The sequence below is a fragment of the Triturus cristatus genome, chromosome 3_2 (genome assembly GCF_964204655.1).
Source record: "Triturus cristatus chromosome 3_2, aTriCri1.1, whole genome shotgun sequence".
In the NCBI taxonomy this organism is placed as follows: domain Eukaryota; kingdom Metazoa; phylum Chordata; class Amphibia; order Caudata; family Salamandridae; genus Triturus; species Triturus cristatus.
Genome location: NC_140584.1, coordinates 409,024,992 through 409,047,198, shown reverse-complemented (window position 1 = coordinate 409,047,198; position 22,207 = coordinate 409,024,992). Strand labels below are relative to the sequence as shown.

The following is a 22,207-nucleotide window of genomic DNA, read 5'->3' as shown; positions in this document are numbered from 1 at the left end:
ATATAAGTTATAAATAGGAAATTATTAGAATAAAAAAAAATTCTTAATGAGATCATCATAAAGTTCTACAGGACTATCAAAACTAGGGAGCATAGGAACACTAAAACTCCTCCTGTGATAACTAGTAAATGTAGCTCAGTGAAGACAATTAGGTGGAGAATAATAATGGTTTCATTAAAAAATTGAAAGGATTGAGTGTTAAAATATATTAAAGATTTACATATTTTTATCTCAAATAATTTATTTTTATAACCACCAACATGAGAGTTATGAAAATAGATTAATCTTTTGTCATTGGTGTCATATACTGTAAAGTTTATATGGATGTGCAAGAAAATGGCTTTTTGAAGGTTCACTTCCACTTTTCACGCCCACTTTTTTAGGTACTGGAGTAATAACGGAAATGCACGGAGGCCTGTTTTTTTACTTGTTTTACTTTAATTTTATTTCTTTATTCTTTTGAAACGCAAAAGAGAAAAACAGACATGATCAATTCTCAAATTACAGATTTTTATCACACATGTATGCTGAGAGGTACATTGCTCCAGTTCAAAGAAGGACTATTTCTATTACATGTTCTCCACAAGGATAATCAGTGTATATCTGTAATATATTAACTACCCATTTAACACCCCAACTATTTCCCCCCTCCCTCTACTTACCGGTTCCTACTAGATCGATGTTAAGCGTCTGTCAGTACATTGGGTTGATTGCCCCCCCCCCCCCTACCTGATATTTGACTTTGGTTATCAAGTCTATTGCAAAGTTCCTTGTCATGCGGTTTCCCTGTAGATTGCGGGGCAGGCTCTTCAATTTTTTGTATCATTATCCCCCACGCCATCAACACATCTGGGAGTTTGTCATCTGCTCTAGTCTTCCTCATATGTTCCTCTTCCGCTAACGCCCATTCTTTTAAGTCTTTCCTCCAGTTATCCACCTGCAGCCCCTGTGGGGTCAGCCAAGGTATTGCTATTCTCCGTTTTGCTATTGTGAGCTCCAGAATTAGAAATCGCCTACTCGTCTTCCGCTTGAGATTCCTGGGTATCAGACCAAGGAGACAGGTTTTCATCTTTAAGGCTATCGTCCACCCTGTTATTCTCTTCAGTTGTTCTAGGACGACTGCCCAATACGTTTGTATTAGTTGGCAGTGCCATACCATATGCATAAACTCTGCCTGTGTGTGCTGGCATCTGCGGCATTTCGGGTCTCGAGTTGCATTTATGGTGTGCAGTCGCCTGGGAGAAAGGTATGTCATGTGAACTATATTATACTGAATTTGTTTAAATCTATTACACACTGCCACTTTGCGGACGGTTTCATGGATTTTTCCCCACTCTTCATCCATGATCATTTGCAGACTAGCCTCTTACCATCTCTCCTCGACCTTCAAGGGTTTAAGCTTTTTGTCCTCTCTGAGTACCCTGTACAAGTGAGTGACCAGTTTTCGGCCTTCCGCCATTGCAATCATGGTAACCAATATGCGTGTATATTCCGAGACTTCTGGAAACGTCGGCCAAAGTTGCCGGGCCGTACCTGCTATTTTAGCGTATTGCAGGAATTTGCCAGCCCCCAAGTCAAACGCATCTACTGCATCCTGTTAGGTAATAAACCTGTTTTCAGGGTATAAGTCTGACAACATCAAACAACCCCCCTCTTTCCATTTTTCAGTCGACATTACTCGTTCTATTTGGGCAAATTGCGGCATGTTCCAAATATCTGCCTCTGGCGCATAGGGTCTCTCCTTAATAAGTTGTTTATTCATCCTGTCCTACAGTCTAGCCATTAGCCTAATCATTGGTGGGTACCTCTTCTGTTGTTTCCCGGATAGCCAAAGAAGCGCTCCCTGCTGTTGCCCACCATATGAGCCCTCAAGCAATGTCCGCTCCCAACAGGGATCCGTATCCAGCCAAGCTATAGCATGCTGTAGCTGTGACACCATATAGGATAATTCTAAATCTGGAAATTCTAGCCCCCCCTTTGCCCCATTGTCTTTTCATCACCTCCAAACTTACCCTGCAGCATTTCCCATTCCACAGGAGCTGTATAAGAAGTATATCTCTTTCCTTAAATACTCTATGCGGTATTTCATAGAAGGACCCTTGCATGGTATAAAGACATCTGGGTAGTACTACCATTTTTATTAAGGCAATTTTTCCCATAAAGGACAATTTTAGTGTTTTCCTAAAGTTGATGCTCCCATTTAGGCCCTTGACTATCCTACCCAAATTGTGTTAGTAAAAAGCGTGAGATAGCTCACCATTTCCGGATTCCAGGGGAGCCCCAACTCAGGGGAATGGGACTCCGCTCCATCCTCTTAACATCCCTATTGCGTATGGTTGTGATTTTAGTTTATTAATACGCAAGCCAGAGGCCACAGCAAATTGCTCCAGCGCGTCGAGCAATATTGGAACGGAGTGTGTCGGGCGGCGTAGAAACATCAATGCATCATCCGCATACAGTGACACGTTATGTTCCGTATGTCGCTTTTTAATCCCATGACCCTGCAGCACTACCCAGAGGTGACACGCCAACGGCTCCATAGCAAGGTCGAATAGTAAAGGGGAAAGCGGACATCCCTGTCTTGTTCCTCTCTGTAGTATCATAACTTCTGACACCCAGCGTCCTGTACGGACCCTCGCCATAGGCTTAGTATAAAGCAGTTTGACCCAATTCACAAACCCTGAGCCCAATCCCATCTTCAGCAGCACCTGTCACAAGTAGTCCCACCGAACCGAATCGGAACGCTTGTTCAATATTCAAAAAAGCGAATGCACTGTCCTGTGTCTCTACCCCCAGCATCTGCATTACATATGCAAGACGGCGAATATTTCTCAGCGTATTTCTACCTGGTATAAACCCGGACTGGTCCACATGCACCAGCTGTGGAAGATAGGGGAGAAGTTTGCTCGCAAGCACCTGGCTTATAATTTTAAGATCTACGTTTAGCATAGAGATGGGTCTATACGAACTGGGGAGCAACTGGTCTCACCCCAGTTTAGGAATCATGACTATCAATGTTTCCTGCATTGATGTCGGTAGTTCACCCCCTCTCTATCGCCTCCACAATAACCTCCAGCAGTTGTGAAACCACCACTCCAGCGTACTCCTTTTAGAATTCAGACGCAAGGCCATCCATGCCAGGCGACTTAGCTGTTTTAAAATGAGTTATTGCTGCTCTGACTTCCTCCTCTCTGAAGGGGGCCCCTAGGGTTTCTTGAGTTTCATGGTCCAGGCTGGGAACTTCCACCCCTGCCAACTATGTTTCTATGGACTGGTTATTTGTAGCGTCAAGAGGTTCCAAATATATCCTGGTCAGGTGGGTTGCGAAAGCCTTATTGATCTCATCTTGCGTGTAGACCAATTGTCGTTGGTCATCTCTAATTGCCAGAATGGGCTGAGGCTGTGTCTCCATACTGATTAGTCGTGCCAGTAGCGACCAGCCTTATCACCCTCCGTATACCACCATCTTCTACTGTTATTCCTGTTATATTTTCTTAGGGCTTCCCATATGTCCCCTAACTTTTGTCAGTGTGCCGTCCAACTAGCTGGGATCTCTCAAGCTGTGGGGAGTGCCTTTTCTAAGACGGCAACATTTTGTTCTTGGCGTTTTAAATCTTGTTCTATCATTTTCTTGACCCCAGCCTCTGTAGATAGACATACCCCCCTCATCACAACTTTCATGGCATCCCATTCTAGCGCTTTTGTGCTGGCGGTATCCTTATTTGTGTAAAAATACCCCTGGATTTCCTCTCCTATCGTGACCTTAAATACTGGATCAGTTAATGCCTCTGTGTTAATTCTCCACAGCGGTACCTTAGATCGTGGCCGGCCCAGTGTGTATACTATAAACAGTGGGGAATGATCTGACATATATCGGGCTAGGTAGTGTGCCTCCTCTATTCGATTTGCTGCCTCCTTCTGTATGAAGAAATAATCCAATCTACTATGTGTGTTAGTCGCAGGTGGGTGACATCAGTATTCCCTTTGGGGGTTACGGTGCCTCCAAATATACATGAGATTGTAATTTGTTAACATCTGATGCATGGCATTTCTCGGGTTTTAGGTTTGGCCTCAGGCCGCGGAGAGTGTCTATCCATTGTGTCATCTAATGGACTATTAAGTCCAGATCATTAGGCCTCCCGTCCGGTCGCCTCTCTCTCTGGTTCCGTGGGTATACCGGCAGAGGTCAGGTGCCGCCATCTTGAAGCCAGGCAGGCTGCCGCGTCGCAGGAGATTGTGCCGACTGCGTTTTCGCTTCTCCTAGGCACTTGCAGTGCCCCATTCCTTGAATTCCGAGGTCTGGAGGGGTTCCGACATCAGGTGAGTTGGGGTCTGTGTCGGCTGTGCCAGGATTAATGCAGGATTCCGAAGTAAGGGGCAGGAGCTCCGCCGCGGCACAACTAGCCGGTCATGCCGTCAGGCCACGACCACGAAGGGCTGTTGTCCAGGCCTCAGTGTAGTTCTTTAACCCTTAACAGTTATATTTAATTGGTTTACACACAATTGGCATAAGTTAACTTGCTTATAAGCCCCTAGTATATGGTACCAGGTGTAACTACAGCCTGTAAGTTAAGTTTCCCTTGTGGACTGCACCACTTATAGTGCCACCATGAGTGTGACAAACCAAAACAGGACTCCCAGTCTGCCTTTGCAGACTGGTAGGGAGGTTTTTAAACTCCCAACTCGACTTTACCATTTCAACCTGTGGCAAAGCCCAAACATTCCTTTTTGCTACTTGTAAGTTACCCCTAAGGCAGGCCATAAGGGAAGGGTGCATTATATTAAAAAGGACTGGCAGAATTGTTTTAAGCAGAGAGGCATATTGCCTCTAGAAGCAGACTTCGAATTATACATTATAAATTCCCACATAGAATGTATTACACATCTATTAGATTGCACCGATATCACCTCCGCCAAGATGAATGATGCTCACGATGCGGCATGGAGGGAGCAGATTTCCTCCACCTCGCTTGGGTGTGTGGGCTGATACAGACCTATTGGAGGGAGGTATCCCAAACTCTTTCTGTCATGATAGACAAAATGGTTAACCTCACTCCACTGATGGCACTCTTGGGACACTTAGCGGATGTAGAGCCCTGCTTTCGGAAATACATTGCACTTTATTGGCAAAAAGAAGAATAGTGTGCAGTTGGGGAGTGGAAGGGCACCTAAATTAAAGCAATGGCTTGATGACCTTATCTACTGTAAAGATCAGTTGACCACCTATGCGGAGTTGCTTCCACAAGCTCTCATCCCAGAAACACATGAGAATCCTTGCACAGCGATCTCCTGGCTCGAGCATCTGGAGTTGCTGGAGATTCCTCCCAACTCCCTTCCCTAGAGACATACTATAATGTGCTGTCATGGTGTGGGAAGATGTGGAGGGGAGTGCACTTGTGGCCAACTGATGTGGTGTACTGGGGCATTTAATGTTCATCAGTGTCTCCCATAGACGATGCTCTGTTAACAACCCATTTCGAAAATAAGCAAGCAGTCAGTGACTCACTAAACATTATGGGGCACATGCATCATTGCATTTTGCGATCGCCAAGGGGCAGATTCACAGAATCTGCCCCTTTGTGACCACAATGTTTGCATTTGGGATGCATCATCCAGATCTGTTGACTGGGTGTGAGTGTTAGATTGGTTCTGATGCTCCGTCCATCACCACCCCCTTTTGTACCGCTTTGTTCGCCATAAGTTGGCAGGGTATGCTCAGACGTGAGTCCCTTGCTCACCTTGCCACTGGATTCAAGCAATCCTGGCTAAAGACGGCTGAAATGCCAGAAACCTGTCCTAGGAAGCTTGTTTCCGGTCCAGGGAAGGCATGGCTTGGCAGTTCGGGCTGGACTGTTCCCATGAGGCACAGGGTAAGACTGATTTGCATATGGCCATGTCTGAACTGGGGTGGCAGAGTGGGCTAAAGAACGGTGATGGATCAAACCCACATCTGTTGACTGGGTGTGAGTGTTTGATTGGTTCTGATGCTCCGTCCATCACCACCCCCTTTTGTACCGCTTTGCAGAACACAGTTGTGCATTTATTACTGTTTTTTTTTTTAAATTGCTGTTTTACATTTTCTTTAGTATTGTTCTTGAACTCTGCAGTTGCAAGGACCTTCATCCCATAGAACATATGAGTGGTTTTCTTTACCCCAGAAGGCAAGAAGATGAGCTAGTTCGTTAACTCTTTACTTCCTGATTGACATAGGCCAGTGTCATTTTGTGAGTCAGTGCTCTAGATTTGCCAGCCAACAGAGGATGGTTCAAACCCGCTGGCTGCACATTTGCACCCATTAGCCGTGTGTTTGCATTGAGGCAAAACTTGAGATGGATGCAAAGCATCGTCCTGCATTTTATACTGCTATTTTAACATTGCTGTTCTAAACATTTTCCGTACTTTGCACTCTTTAATTTCAAAGATCTTTATCTTACAGTACATATGAGTTGTTTTCATTGCCTACGAATGTAAATTAACTCCTTTCACTCTACTTCCTGATTGACATAGGCCCGCGCCATTTTGTGAGTCGGCGCTCTAGATATGCCAGCCACCGGGGGAAACAAGCTGACTGCACGTTCTCGCACTGATCTCGCCAAAGTCTGGGGTCCAGTCACTACACTAAAAAATATAAAACTACTCACCAAATGAACTCAAACCCCTGAATCATCCTGTAATGTACCGAATAACCTCTGATTTGAACACTATTTTATTGAATCATGGCATACTTAAACAAGACAGAAATGAATAAATGAGTACCTTCTATTCAAACGTATTCAAATCGCTGATCCTCGCAGAACATAACATTGACATTTATAAATTAATTGAACCATGCCAATCTAGATATCATTTCATTATCGGCAATGTGGCTTTCAGAGGACTTGATCTTGAATCTATTAGCCACCATCCTCGATGAATTTTACATAATAAATCTAAATAGATTAGCCACTAGAAAAGGCGGGGAAGTTGTGGCTATTACACAAGGCCACTTTCAAGTTTCTGCATTGCAAATCGTTCCGATCTTTGACACAAAAATGCTGCTATTTTTAGCTGTAATTTTATTTATTAATAGCTCATGTACAATTTTACTAACATGTCGCGCCCACTTCAGGACATGGCTGAGTTTCCAAAACATGGATATTTCAATTACTGGTTCAACAGCCCAAGGGCAAGACCTATGGACCGCACATTTCCGAAATTAGTGACTTCATTAAATCTTTCCCAACTCATCCATAGCACTGCATACTATAAAGGGCACATTTTAGATATAATTTGGACATTTAGGGCCAGATGTAGGTAATCCACAAGTACCGAATTATTAATTCCGAATTTTACCAATTAGGCATTAAGAAATCGGTATTTCTTATGTAGGTAATGAATCGGTAAAAAATACCGATTCCTTAATATTCCTTATTACCGAATCGGTAATACCGATTCGGTATTTATTTATTTATTTATTTTTATAGTTTTATAGAGGGCGAACCAGACCCGTGAGGTTATCCCTACCTATTCATTCCTATGGGCTTGGAGGCCCATAGGAATTAATCTAAAGCCATTCTGTATTAGCGATTCGGTATTATCGAATTGGTAATACCGGGAGGTATTTCAAGGGTGCCAGGGTGTCCAAAGGACACACTGTTGCACCCCTGAAATGTGCCTATGTGCACATGTGGCGCTCATCCATGCCCTAAGGGCATGGATGTGTGCCACATGGCACTTAAAACAAAATTCAAACGTGAATTTTCAAAGGAATTCGTTAATTACCACCAACTTGAAGTTGGTGGTAATTAACGAATTCTTAATGCGCATAAGCACTCTTTTAAGTGCTTTCTACATTGCATTTACCAAATCGGTAAATACAGATTCGGTAAATACCGATTCGGTATTTACTGAATCATCACCTACATTAGGATTGGCTAAATACTGGTCGGTAACCCTGAAATTTACCGAATTTCGGGGTTACCGACCGGTATTTAGCCACCTACACCTGGCCCTTAATCTTCTAATCCTTAATTTTTAACTATTTCTCCATGCGTCTGGTCAGATCATTTCTGATTAAGTTTGACATACCATCTTTGGAGCTACAACACAAAAGTCAAATTGAAATCAAAGAAATCCACAAATGACACAGTAGTAATTCACAAGACGTTAACTATGCTTCAAAACGGGCGCTGCCTAATGAGTTCATTCGTAGATGATGCAGAGCCAGAATTTACTGCATGGATAAACTAAGAAAGTAATTTACATTCCCAATGGTAAAGAGAGGAATAACAAAAAGAGTACATCATCTCCTTGGTTTTCTCAAGAATTAATAGAAGCCACTTGGATGGTAGTGGTGTGAGCACTATGGTGAGGTAAACAAGAATAGATTTAAACAAGGCATGATAGACTATAGATGTAAATTATTAAGGAGAAAATTGGCTTATTACTCTAACAAGATTTCTGAAACCTCCAACAGTCAGAGAGAGGTTTTAAAATGATGAATGCACTTTCATCATCAGAAAGAGTCTCCTAAAGGTCGACCCATTCACATTTTTTATTGATAGAATAGCAGCAATCATAGATGGTGTCAAAACGTAATTCAAGCAATCGATAGGTAATAAATCATTCATAGTAGTCTATCTATTTTTCAGTCAATGGATATGAATATGCTAAAAAGCTTGATGACAAAAGTTAAGTATTGGTCTCCACTGGTCGCATGCCCTCCTACGGTTATGCCAAAAATGGCTCTAGTAATTCAACAGTTGCATTTTCAAACCACCATTAGAGCAAATTGTATTGCCATCTAATACACCTATACATGTCTCTGATTGTGTCTCAGAACCCGATGAGACCTCTTGTCGATATAATGACATTGTAAAAACTGCTATTAATGGTCTCCTTACTTCATTGACTGCTAGGTTTGATGCAATTGATATTAGGCTTAAGGAAATAGAAAGGGTTGTTGCAGCCCCGGCAAATGTATTAGTGAGCAGAGCCAAACCGTGTGCTGTATGTGAAGCAAGAAAAGCGGATTCACATTTTCCCTCCCTCCCTACTCCCATGGGCTCCCTTCCACTCGGACCCCGCGATCCTTTGCCAAATATACCAGAATCTAATCCAACTACTTCTCTGCTAGTACTCCCTGCCTCACAACATACGCCCTCTGTGCCTTCTCAATGTCAATTACAATCCCAAATCAAGAACATAGTCACAGTACCCAACCCACAACACGCAGACTCGGACCAAAATAACAAGGGTCCAAGAGCTAATACCAATCCAAACATAGCCCTAACAAATAGGAAAAACATAATCAATCTTCCACCAGAAGCCTCACCTTATGTCGTTGTTCTAACAGGCGTCCCGGAACTTGTTAACTCATCGACTGAATCCTATGCATCCCTAAAAAATAAAGTCATTAACTGGCTCAATAAGCATAGGCCTCTCCCTCCTAATGTGAGGTCACAGGTTTTAATGGTTAGAAGGATTCCTTGGCTCGGTAGCACTATAAAGAATATTAAGGGTGACTGCATTTTGGTTAATTTCAGCAACCGCTTAACAGCTCCCTATATTCTTAATTGGACTGGTGGTAACAATACTTCCCTTATTAATTCCTTGCCCCTGTCTTTCTTTTACCCCCCACTCCACATTTCTTTACTGGATGACACAGATGACAACTGGTCCAAAGTTGGGGGCAATGCGACCAGAGGCCGGCCTAGGCGCGTCTATTTTGACGAGCCTTTGTCTGCTGGCTATTCAACTTTCAACAGGTATGCCTGTCTTGAGGATGTCGATTGACTTCCCCAGGAAGGCTCCATTTCTGTTTTATTGCCTCCATTGCCCCCACTCTCCCATTACCATCCCATTTCTCCTGTCTCTATTTCCGTCCCCATCACCACTCCTATCTCTCCGACTCTGCCCGAGCCTCCTGCTTGTAAAATTCTTCCAGCCCCTTCTAATTGCACAATAAAACATAAGGTGCTCTCTTGGAATATAGCCGGTCTACCCAGCAAACTTGACTGCCCAATTTGGGGCTCTTTCATAGATCTTCATCAAATTTGTTGTTTTCAAGAAACCTGGGTAAGACAAGATTACCATCGACTGGGTTATGCTACCTACTCAATTCCGGCATTGTGGTCCGGGCGTGGCCGCCCTTCCGGCGGCCTGACTATTTGGGTTGCCACTCATTTAGGATGTGCTGTTACTAAATTTGAAACTGGGTCTGATGATATTCTATGTATAATACTGGATTGGGGCCTAGACAACAAACTGGCGGTGATTAATGTATACGCCAGACCCGTGAATTTTTGTGCGGAATCCCGGGTGATTGAGGCCCTTTCAAATGTTTTAACTGGAATACCCGATCATATAATGCTTCTTATAGTTGGTGATTTTAATTCTCATTTCGAACCACTTGAGGGCTTGGTGGATCAAATAAACCAGGAAGAGGACGAAATCTGGAACATCCCTCAGGTTTCTGGTCCAATGGCTAGGGCCTGGACACCTTTGGCTATCCAGATTACCTCCCTGACAATGGTCCACTCTATTAGGGCCTGTAATGGTCGAACTATTTTAGATAACCCTCCTAAGCCCACATTTAATAAACCAGGTAGAGAGGCTAGGCTTGATTATATTTTCGTTCAAGCCAAGGACTGGAACAGAGTCCTAGATTTTCAAGTCATTCCAAGGGGGGAGAGCGACCATAATCCTCTTATATTGGACGTCTCATTATCTGGTTTATCCCCTCTGGATTTGGCGTCACCACCTAATTCGGAGCCATCGGACTCAGCTATTCTCTCTAATAATAAGCGGAGAATTAAATGGAGTAAAATGGTTCGTAATGACAAAGAAATATCCCAAGTCTATGCTGCGGTCGCCTCGGTTTTAAACAATATAGCGGGGATCCTTGACCAGCATTCCCCTCTAGACTACCATGAGAAACTGGCAATTGCCCATCAGGATCTGTTTTCTATGCTGTCCGGGCTATTTAACCCTATTATTCCCTGTAAAAAGGGATTTGTTAACCAGCCCAACTGGTACAACAAGACCTGTAGATTGGCAAAGAGCGATCTGCTAGGTGCTATAAAGAACAAAGCTCCTAAGGCTGATATCCAACACAAGAGACAGATCTATAGATCCCTGATACGTTTTGCTAAACTGGAATGGGCTTCTGAAAATTGGGAGAATCTAACCTCTGCCCTAAAATCAAGAGATTCGAGGAGATTTTGGTTGATTGTATCTACTGGGACAACCGAACCCCCCGCAATTGTAATTAACAACATTGCCCCAGAAGCCTGGGAAATCCACTTTAGCACTCTCTACAGGGCCCCGATGTCTGCCCCTGCGAGCCCACTATACACAGTACCAAGCCGAGACCATCAAATATTTTCGCTAACTGAAATCCAGCTTGCAATTTCCCAACTTCCCGTTGGGAAAGCACCAGGATTGGATGGGGTACCAGGTGACTTGTATAAACATAAATCTAGTGTATGGGCACCTTATCTCACACTATTGTTTAATGCCATCTTGGACGGCTTGCCAATTCCCCCTACTTGGTTAGGCGCCGAAGTTGTGCCTATTTTCAAAAAAGGTTCTCCACTGTTGCCAGGGAACTACAGGCCTATTAGCTTGATAGATGTTGCACAAAAACTTTTCTCGAGGCTGATCCTGAATCGTATTATGGACTGGGTTGAGTCATCTGAGATCTTGAGCAACTACCAAGCTGGCTTCCGAAAGAGCGTTTCCACAACCGACCAGATCTTTAGGTTGTGTATGCTCTATTGGAAAACAGTAAAGATAGAGGGGGGGTCCTTATACACAGTTTTTGTCGATCTCCGTGCGGCTTTCGACCTTGTTCCCCGCATAAAATTATGGTCCGTGCTACAAGATTTAGGCCTCCCAGGGCCTCTCTTGCACATACTGGTGCGTCTCCACACTAACAACTATGCGAGGGTAAGATGCGGGAGGGGTGGCAGCCTTTCAGCTAGTTTCCCTGTTGAAAGAGGGGTAAGGCAGGGGTGTGTCTTGGCGCCCACCCTGTTTTGCCTTTATGTAAACGGTCTCATCTCTCATTTAAATGAAGTACCCAATAGAGATGCTCCACGCCTTGCGGGTATTGGCATTTCGGCCATTATGTTTGCCGATGATATGTTGCTTTTAGCTAAGACCCCCATGGGGTTACAACGTGTCTTGGACGGTTTTGTATCCTTCTGTATTGATCGGGGGTTGGAGATCAACACGGCTAAGACTAAATTTATGATCTTCAACCCCCCGAGGTCTCTCCGACCTAATCCCACTATAAATGGAACCAGCTTAGAAAGAGTCCACACTTTCGAGTATTTGGGTCTAACACTCAATGAGAAAATGACCTGGTCTCATCATCAGACCAAATTAAATTTAAAGTTAAATCAAAGGGTAGGGGGAATCCTGAAATTATGGAACCAATCTATGATGCACCCGATTGGCCCGCCTCTGGAAATCTATAAATTGCAGGCTCGTGGGGCTTTAATTTATGGCGGTGAACTCTGGGGCATTGATTGTGCCCCTGAGATTGTCGTTACGGAAAACAAGTTCCTAAGGAACCTGTCTGCCCTTCCACCTAGCACGCCCTTACTTCCCCTTAGGCTCGATATGGGACTAAGATCGATAAGGGAGGAACTCGGCGTGAAGCCTTTAACTTTTTGGAGGCGTCTCTGGACAACCCCTGAACTTTTGAGTTATCGCTCTGAACTTTTGGAACTCTACCTTCACCCAGCCCTGGGCAAAATCCCATGGCTGAATTATGTAAAAAATGAATTTGCTAAGCTGGGCTTACAGACCCATTGGACAAAACCCCTAGAGTCGTGTGCGACCATACCCCGTAAAGAACTTGTTGCACTCTACCACAATTTTAATCTCTCGGTTACTCTCGCTAATGAGAATTTGGGATCAATGACAACTACATTTTTAACTATTAAGGACCACTACATATTGGAAACCGTCCTGAATGACATTAATCCTGTCGCCTTGAGAAAATTATTTCTACAATGGCGTTATAATGCACTCCCAGTTAGAGCACTTACCAGTAGGTGGCACCCCCCTACTCTAAAAAATTGTCCCACATGCTCTAGTGAGCTGGAGGACGATATTCATTTAATGTTTTTTTGCCCTATGTACACGAAATCTAGGAAGAAATGGATTGCTCCCATTTGTAGGAGCTGGGGATTTAGACGACATTTAGATGCCTACAGGCTGCTGAAAAGTGATTTATCTCCTTGTACTGTCTTTGCTATTAGCAAGTATCTAGCAGCAATATGGCATATTAGAAGAATCCATCTTACGGAATGAAATGTAAATTGTCTACCATTGACTAGGACTATGTTCCAATCCACTTATTTGCAATTGTATTCTCCCTAGTTTTTAGTGTATCCTTCATTTATGAATGATTTTCTTTTTTTAAGTTAACCTTTGTGATTTAAATGTATTTGTATGTTCTTTTATGATTCACATAATCGAAATAAAGATTTAAAAGAAAAAGAAAAAGAAAAAGATATGTGTGGGGAGAAATACTCATTATCATAAATATACCACAGAAGTTCATGTATATTCTTTTTAACCCTTTATTATAAAACATATACAAAAAGAGAAAGTATCTCTACTTTAAATTATTCCCAATACACATCACAAATTATTGTCCATTCTCAATCTTAAACATACAATAAGACGTTTATATACAGTTGATTCTGTAGGCATCAGCATCCTTTCTTTGCCTCTCTATAATTCTTTATTATTATTGTTCATTTGTAAAGTGCAACGTTCACCTTGCAGGCATCTTGACACTATCAGAGTTCATCTGAGAAGGTAAAAAAACAGACTGGAGACATCGGTTCTCAGTTACTTAGGATACAGCCAGATTTTTAGGCTCTTCCTAAAACTAAATAGGTCTGTGTTTGACCTGAGGAAGCTGGGCGGCTTATTCCAGGTTTGAGCTGCCTTCATTTGGAAAGCTCCCTAGTGCAGGGGCCCAGGTTCTTCAACCTGGGCCCCTGCACTAGGTTAGCTGAAGATGATCTCAGGCTCCTTGCAGTTTTATAGTAGGTAAATGTATCCTGTAGGAGTCTGGGTCCTGATCCATTGAGGGCCTTATGGACTATAGACATTGTTTTGAACGTGCCTCTCTCATTCACTGGCATCCAGTAGATTTCCTTCAAGGTTTCATTAGCTGACCACTGTGGCACTCCATGCATCAGCTCTTAGAACTCTGATCTGAATGGGGGAAGAGAGATAGCTTGCCAAATCTCTGATAGATCGGATTCAATCCATTTTAGGAAGGTGCTTTCTACCCCAATCTCTTTTAGTCTGTTGAGTAGGATTCGGTGGTTGACGGTGTCGAACGCCACCAACAAATCTAAAAAAAAAAACAGGACTGCCTATTTGCCCTCATCAACTCGCCTCCTTAACTCATCTGTTGCTATGTTTAGGGCACATTCTATGCCATGGGCTGGTCTAAAGCCCATCTGTTCGGGTTCACGTAGACGATTAGATTCTAGAAAGTTTGCCAATATTTACCATTTTGCCTCTTCATAATTTTAACCGAGTAAGAAAAGCTGTGAGATAGGTCGAAAGTTACTAGGATCTTTTAAGTCAGTTTAGGGTTTTTTCACCAAGGGGGGGACTAGAGTATTCTTCCACCCTGCTGGAACCGACCCTGTCGCAAGTGACTGGTTGCATATTTTCCATAAGGCCAGGAATAGTCAATTCCTCCTTTCTTTCCAAAGTTTATGTGGAATAGGGTAACCCTGGGCGGAGTTGCACTACGCAGAACTCCGCGAAGTGCAAAAAAAACTCCACCGCACTATGCGCAACTCCACAAGCGGCGGAGTACGATAGAAAAATGCAGTTCACAGTGATTGCACAGTGCCGGATGCTTGTCCGCACTGTGCAGTCATCGTGAACGGCACCATGCACAGCGCAAGCAGTCCCTGCTTTCCTTTACTGCCGCTCGAGTAGATTTTTACTCGAGCTGCAGCTTTCTCAACGCAAACGGGCTGTTCCTCAACACGATTGGTTTTGAGCCTACGCGACCACTTGCAATGAGAAACCTGAGTCCCCCCCCCCCCCCTCCCGCTCTGAGAAATCTCGCCGGGAGGTTGATTTTCCACACTCCCTCTCGCCAACTTGAAGTTGGCGATTGCAAACGAGGAAAAATCTTACCTGGAGGTTGATTTTCCTCGCTCGCGGTCGCCAACTTGACTTTGACGAACGCGAGGGGGTAAAAAGAGTTTTTCAGAACTCTGCGTAACGCAGAGTGCGGAAAACTGAGCAAACTCCGCAAGCGGAGCGGAGTGCACTGCCCAGGATTGGAATACGGTCTAGTATCTAGACGAAGGAAATTGACATTGCTAGTGCCCTGAAATTCTCTTCATTTAATGAGGCTATTTCCGTCAGTATTATATCAGGCTCCAACTGCTGTTGAGTTATGTTTGAAGGGCTTCTGGATAGGTCTATGCTTTTAGGGTTTTCCGTCTGCTTTGGAGCGTTCTCTATACAGATGTTTATTATAATTAGTTCCACTTTGTTATGGAAGAAGTCTGACAGTTTATTATATAGTTCCTGTGTTGGTTCTACTATTTGTTTTGTGCAGTCTGGGTGAGCAACTTCTTTAACGATCTCAAAAACCTTTTTTGGTTTACTTGCTGCAGTGGTAATTGTATTGGTATAATAGTTTTCTTTTGCTTTTCTGACTCCTATCTTATAATTTTTTAACAAATCTTTCAGTTGCAACTTATCTTTATTTGTATATGTTCTTCGCCATTGTCTTTCTTGTATTCTACACTCAGCCATTCTATTCTTCAGGGCTTCCGTGTACCATGGGGCAGATGGTTTTTGTTTTGGTGTTGTCAGTTTTATCGGAATGAGTTCATTTAATGTGGTTGTGATTTCATTTCGTAGACAGTTATAATTGGTGTCTAGAGTCTCTTTTTCTTGGAAGCAGTGTATAGTATTGAAGATTTATTTCCTCTCCATGTTCCTAAGTTTCGCCTCGGCTCTTCCCTGTACCTTCGATTTATTGTTTTCTGAGTTTTGTCTGTGTTTAAGCTCCATTAATTTAAACATGATCAGGTAGTCTGACCAGTTGACCAAGACCACATCCTCTATAGCTACCATGTTCTGGGGAACCCTTAACTGTTTGCTCTAGTCCTAAAGTTTCACAGGATGTAAGGAAGTTGCTAATTTTGGTATGGACTCTATTTTCTGACCAGATGTTAAAATCTCCTAGCACTAATAGCTTGGAGTGGGTTAGGGTTAGATTTGAGATTAGATTCAAGAGGGTTTGGAGGTCATTTGGGGAGATTCCTGGGGGCCTATAGCATAGAATCCTAGATAGTGCAGTTCCTCCTCTTCTTTTGAGGGAGAAGCCCATGATTTCTATCCCTTGAATGTCATCCACTGGGAGTATCTCCACTTTCCACTTTTGTTTGAAAATAATTGCTTTTCCTCTTACTTTATATCCCGATGGACACGTAAGATCCAAATCTATCTCTGCGTCTTTGGGAATCCAAGTCTCAGTTATGAAGAGCATGTCTGTCAGATGCATCTAGTAGCAGATGGAGCTCGTGTGTGTGCTTCACCAGTGAGCGATCATTAATAAGACCACATTTAAGACCATATTTAAGGCTCCCCTGATTTTCCCTGTTCTCTATTTCATTACTCTTCTCCTAGTCCCCGCCTCCCCCAATCTCTGATTTCCGGATCTTTGTGATTTGATCTGGTTACTTGTTTCTCTAGATTAAATGTTGTTGTCTCCGCTGTTGGACTTAGTTCCTTACTAGAGTATGTTATTCTTCTGCCCAGTGATGCTGTTTCTGACTTCAGCCCGATAGCATGGCTGACGCTGGCTGCTTCTGGGCACATACAGGCTTGCCTACGGCATGCCCGCTGCGCATTCGCACCAGCTAGCGTTCTAAATACCCCCCTTTCCTGTTCTCAACAAGTACAGCTGGATCTCTCCCCTCGGCCATGCCAAAATGGCGGCCGTCAAGAGGATCTGGTAGAACAGCGCGGGGAAGAAGGTAGACTTCAGTGTTTACTATCCCTTCTTTTATAATTTTTGATTAGAACACCATTCAAATTCAGTTTAAAAACTACCACAATTCTCGACAATTTTACTTAAGACAAGCCACCGATTTTGCCAATTTTTCTCGTATATACAACCCCCAATTTTAGTTACATTATTATTTGGATTATATATATATTATAAATAAGTGTCAGAGAAAAATCTTATTTTACACACTTTTAAAACATTTTAATAATAAAATTATTTTTGTTTTTTCTTGAAAGGTTTTATATTACGAGCTGCTAGCAATACGAGAAGCATGCATCAGTCTGGAGAAGGATTACCAGCCAGGAATCACTTACATCGTGGTGCAAAAGCGTCACCATACAAGGCTGTTCTGTGCTGACCGGACTGAGCGGGTATTTCATATTTGCCACATATATGTTTTTTTCCAGCTCCTTGGCATCATCGATATTCTGTGTTTGATTGCACAAGCTGCATTCATCAGTGTTGTAGGGTAAAATATCTGCAGTTGAAAAAATACTGGTAGTAGAGAAAACAAGGGCAACACAAGTATGTCAAATAAGAACCTGGGTAAGTACATAAAAGAGAGAGAGTGGTTCACCATGGACTCATTTAGACTAAATGAGTCCATCTCGAACCACTCTCTCTCTCTCTTACTAAATGATTTATTACACTTTTGAAAGCCATTAATAAGCAGTTCAATTGCTAAGCACATTTACCGTAAATCATGAGACTGGAGACTAGCCTGAAAGCAAATAATATTTTAATGGAATACAGATAGCGAAAAGAAGCACCGCTGGGTACATTATTGTGAATTACACAGCCCAGTATTCAACATTACAGTACACCAGCAAAGGTTCTGACTTCAGAGACCCAATCAGAAAATGTGTAGGAGGGTCCGGGCTCAGTATTAATTGTACCGTTATGAACCTCTCATTGCTAGGAGTAAGCACTTTACACTGCTGAGGTGTCATTTGACTATTCATTTGATGCTTCTTTCTCAGGTGTCCTGTATTGTTTTCTTCTGATGCCCCTTTCATTTAGTGAACGACTGGGCTGTGAAATTCATAACTACAGTCATATTTACACACCTAACTGTGCTGCCGTGACGCAAGTCATTTGCTTTGTATATACACACTTAAATTCACTGTTATAGTCGTTAGTCACTGTGCGATCACTGTTGACACGCTAGTACCTGAGTTACTGCCTTTGTGCTATTTTCTTCAGGATTGCATTAAAATATTTTTTGCTCTTAGGCTAGTCTCTGTTCTCATTGTACTTGAAAATTGAATCGGGTATTAATGCTTTGTAAAAGTATACTAAATATGCTCATAGTGAACCACTCTCTCCTACATGTAGAAAACAACACTTGCAACTCAAACGTTTTGCTTCCAGTTTGGCAACATAATCTAAAATGTCCTTCAATGCTTAATTGCTTGGGGCCTTTGCCCATCTCCCATTTTATGCCCAGTATTAACTAATACATTGCAATGAAACTCACAGTTTTAAGGTCTGTAATCTGTGTGTGAAAAACAATATGTTTACTAGTTGTCCTATTGTTGGTATTTTTTCACGTTTCAAGCACCTCTGCAGTGCAAGAACCATTTTCCTGCATGGGGAAGAAGAAGACTAAACTGGTCTTAACTTATTTTCACCAGCACCATCTTGACACATCTTCAAGACCTTCAGAGAAGATGAATTCCAAACATCCTATAGAAGATAACATTGTTTCCTGTTAGATACTTCTAACTGCATGTTTCTCCTCTTTTGAATTCCCCCAGATGCCATACTGGGTCCCAAATGTTTCCTAGCAGTTGCTCCCATGCACCAACATGGGGTGCCATCAGGCTCTGCATCAGCCTCTCAACGCCTCTGCAAGTGACAGTATGAAGCCTTATATACGTGCCTTATATACGTGCCATTCCTGTGCACTAACAACAGTTCTGTTTTTTTCTGCACTCCTTGACACAGATTTGGAGCGTCAGTCCCAAACATTTCTTGGCGTTTCACCAACCCCCTAATCGTTTTCCCAGACAGTGTGGTAGGGAAATGTTATCCCCAAAGACTTCAACCCATCTGGAGATTGCCAGAAGCAGTTGGCGGGTATGGGTCCGCCTGAAGTCTGACTGTGGTATCTCATGTTTAAGCATCTCTTGAAGTCTTGCAGCAAATGCCCCCTTATGTACCCAAAGGCCACCAGAGTGCGGAAGTTCAAACTGCCGAGCACAAGTGGGGCAGGGCACAATTCGAACAACGAACCTGCTCCAGGTCCCAGTCATGCTCTCGCTCACTGTCCTCGAGTAATTCCAAGATGAAGTCAAATAACAATTCTTAGCAAAAGCGCCAGAAGTCCAAATGGGACCTGTCTCTGTCCCATCACTCCAGTTCCGGGGAGAAGTAACATAGTTTGCTCTCAGAGAACTCAACTACAACCCTCTTGTCCTACTTGTGAAATACACAAAAGGTGATGGGAGTCTGCTTGCAATAAGTCAAACCGTCACTAAGGGTAGCACTCCAACCCATTGTTCTTTTGGTCTCTATTCCACCTCAGTTTGGAACCAGCCATATGCAAATCAGTCTTGACCTTGTTCCTCATGGGAACAGTCCAGACTGAACTGCCAAGCCAGGTCCTCAATGAACCGGAACACAAGCAACTGAGGACGGGTTTCACCCTAGTTCTGGGCTCATCAGCTGGGTACAGCTTTGTTTCAGTGACACACTGAACATGAGACCCACATCTGAGCATACCAATGCCACTTAGAGCTGTACATTAAACATGCAAAACGGTGATGGAGGGTGCTTGCAACAAGTCTAATCACTGGCAATTGCTTGGGGTAGCACTCCAATCCATTGTTCTTTTTCTCACCATGCCACCTTAGTTTGGGCCCAGTCATATGCGAAGCACTCTTGACTCTGTTCCTCATTGAAACAGTCCAGCTGAACTGCCAAGTCAGATCCTCCCTGACCCAGAACTCAGGGAACCCTGGATCAGTTTCGCCCTAGTTATGGGCTCATCAGTCGGGTACAGCTTTGTTCATATGACACAGTGAACAAAACAAAGAGAGTGCCAGTGCTGCACTAAACTTTCAGAAAAAGTTTTTAAACATGAACTGAATTAAACACGTCCATTTTTGCCCATTTTTTTGGTTGATTTTAATCAAAAATATTTTTATGCAAATTTTCTTATTATTTTGCACGGTTATATTGAAGTGATTAAAGCATTAAATAATCAAAAAATACAACAAATTATTACAAACGGTACATTCCTAATATTTACACTACATTGACACATATAAATGACATCACCACTAGCGTACCTCAATCATTCAGACAATAACAACACTCAAAAATACACAAAATACTGACTAAACACCATAAAACAGACAATTGATTGGCCAAAGGCGAAGATAGGTCAAGATAGGTCTACGCGTTTCGAATCCCTTCACCGGGGACTCTCATCAGGACCAATACTCTCTAGAACTTGGAAGTACGCAACCCAGGCTTTCAATATGAAACGAAATTAACGTCCAACGGAAAATTTGCTAGGGCAGAAGGTGTCTCGTAGGTACGTATATATCCTTACTCCTCCTGGTCGGAGTTGGCTATGCTTCCAAAGAATTCTTTGGCGCTGTGAGCACGGTGCGCGATGGCTCCGATGGCGTTGGACTAACCGGACAAAGAGGTCTTAGCTGGCGATTCAATTTCCACGCCGCTTTCTGCACGGAAGCATAGCCAACTCCGACCAGGAGGAGTAAGGATATATACGTACCTACGAGACACCTTCTGCCCTAACAAATTTTCCGTTGGACGTTAATTTCGTTTCATATTGAAAGCCTGGGTTGCGTACTTCCAAGTTCTAGAGAGTATTGGTCCTGATGAGAGTCCCCGGTGAAGGGATTCGAAACGCGTAGACCTATCTTGACCTACCTTCGCCTTTGGCCAATCATCTGCTAACACAACTAAAAAATAAGCGTTTAGAAGTACTGCAAGTGTTATTTGCTGATGGCCTGATGTATTTTGTACATACAAGTGTAAATTGTCTGTTTTATGGTGTTTAGTCAGTATTTTGTGTATTTTTGAGTGTTGTTGTTGTCTAAATGATTGAGGTACGCTAGTGGTGATGTCATTTATATGTGTCAATGTAGTGTAAATATTAGGAATGTACCGTTTGTAATAATTTGTTGTATTTTTTGATTATTTAATGCTTTAATCACTTCAATATAACCGTGCAAAATAATAAGAAAATTTGCATAAAAATATTTTTGATTAAAATCAACCAAAAAAATGGGCAAAAATGGACGTGTTTAATTCAGTTCATGTTTAAAAACTTTTTCTGAAAGTTTAGTGCAGCACTGGCACTCTCTTTGTTTTGTTCAGTTTATATGACTTGGCCTTGCTGCCATCGAGTCAAAACCCAAGCTTGTTTTGCCATATGACACAGTGAGCATGGTACCCATGTCTGGGAATACCCATGCAACTTACGTTGGTACATTAAACACACTAAAGGTGCTACCAATAAGTCTAACCACTGGCAAATACTCGGGTAGCTCTCCTACCCATTGCTATTTTGGTCTCTATTCCACCTCAGTTTGGAACCAGCCATATGCAAATCAGTCTTGACCCTGTTCCTCATAGGAAGTCCAGTCCAAACTGCCAAGCCAGGTCCTCCCTGAACCGGAACACAACCAACCCAGGACCGGGTTCGCCCTAGTTATGGGCTCATCAGCCGGGTACAGCTTTGTTCCAGTGACACAGTGAGTATGAGACCCATGTCTGGGCATACCCATGCCACTTAGGGTGGTACACGAAACACATTAAAGATGATGGGAGGCTGCTTGCAATAAGTCTAACTACTGCCAATCTTTCTGGATAGCACTGCAACCCATCGTACTCAGAGCATACTCCAGTACTGATCCTGGCATCTCCCTAGGCTGTCTTTGACACTGTAGCTGATAGAAGCTTTCAGTGACACGATTTTGCAATTTTTTGGAATGATGCCTTATTCCGCTGAAGTGCTTTTGGGCCCTATGGAGTTGCAAGGGTGACCTTTCCTGGTGTTGACTGACCCCACTGAGGCTCCACTCTCCCCCCAAACCCTCCCCCCAACCCCCTTCCCTGTTTATCAAACCCTCCTGTGCAAAAGTCCTCTTTGTTCTGACCAGCTCCAGTGTT

The 22,207-nt window shown here is 43.0% G+C and overlaps 1 protein-coding gene across 1 annotated transcript in view; it reads left to right on the top strand.

The window, feature by feature from the left end:
* LOC146857451 (protein argonaute-3) overlaps nt 1-22,207 on the top strand; it is a 1,089,759-nt gene that overhangs the window by 990,766 nt on the left and 76,786 nt on the right. The window contains exon 16 of the mRNA XM_085647972.1: nt 17,296-17,430. Within this exon, the coding sequence (XP_085504098.1) occupies nt 17,296-17,430 (135 nt within the window). The remainder of the gene's footprint in view (nt 1-17,295; nt 17,431-22,207) is intronic.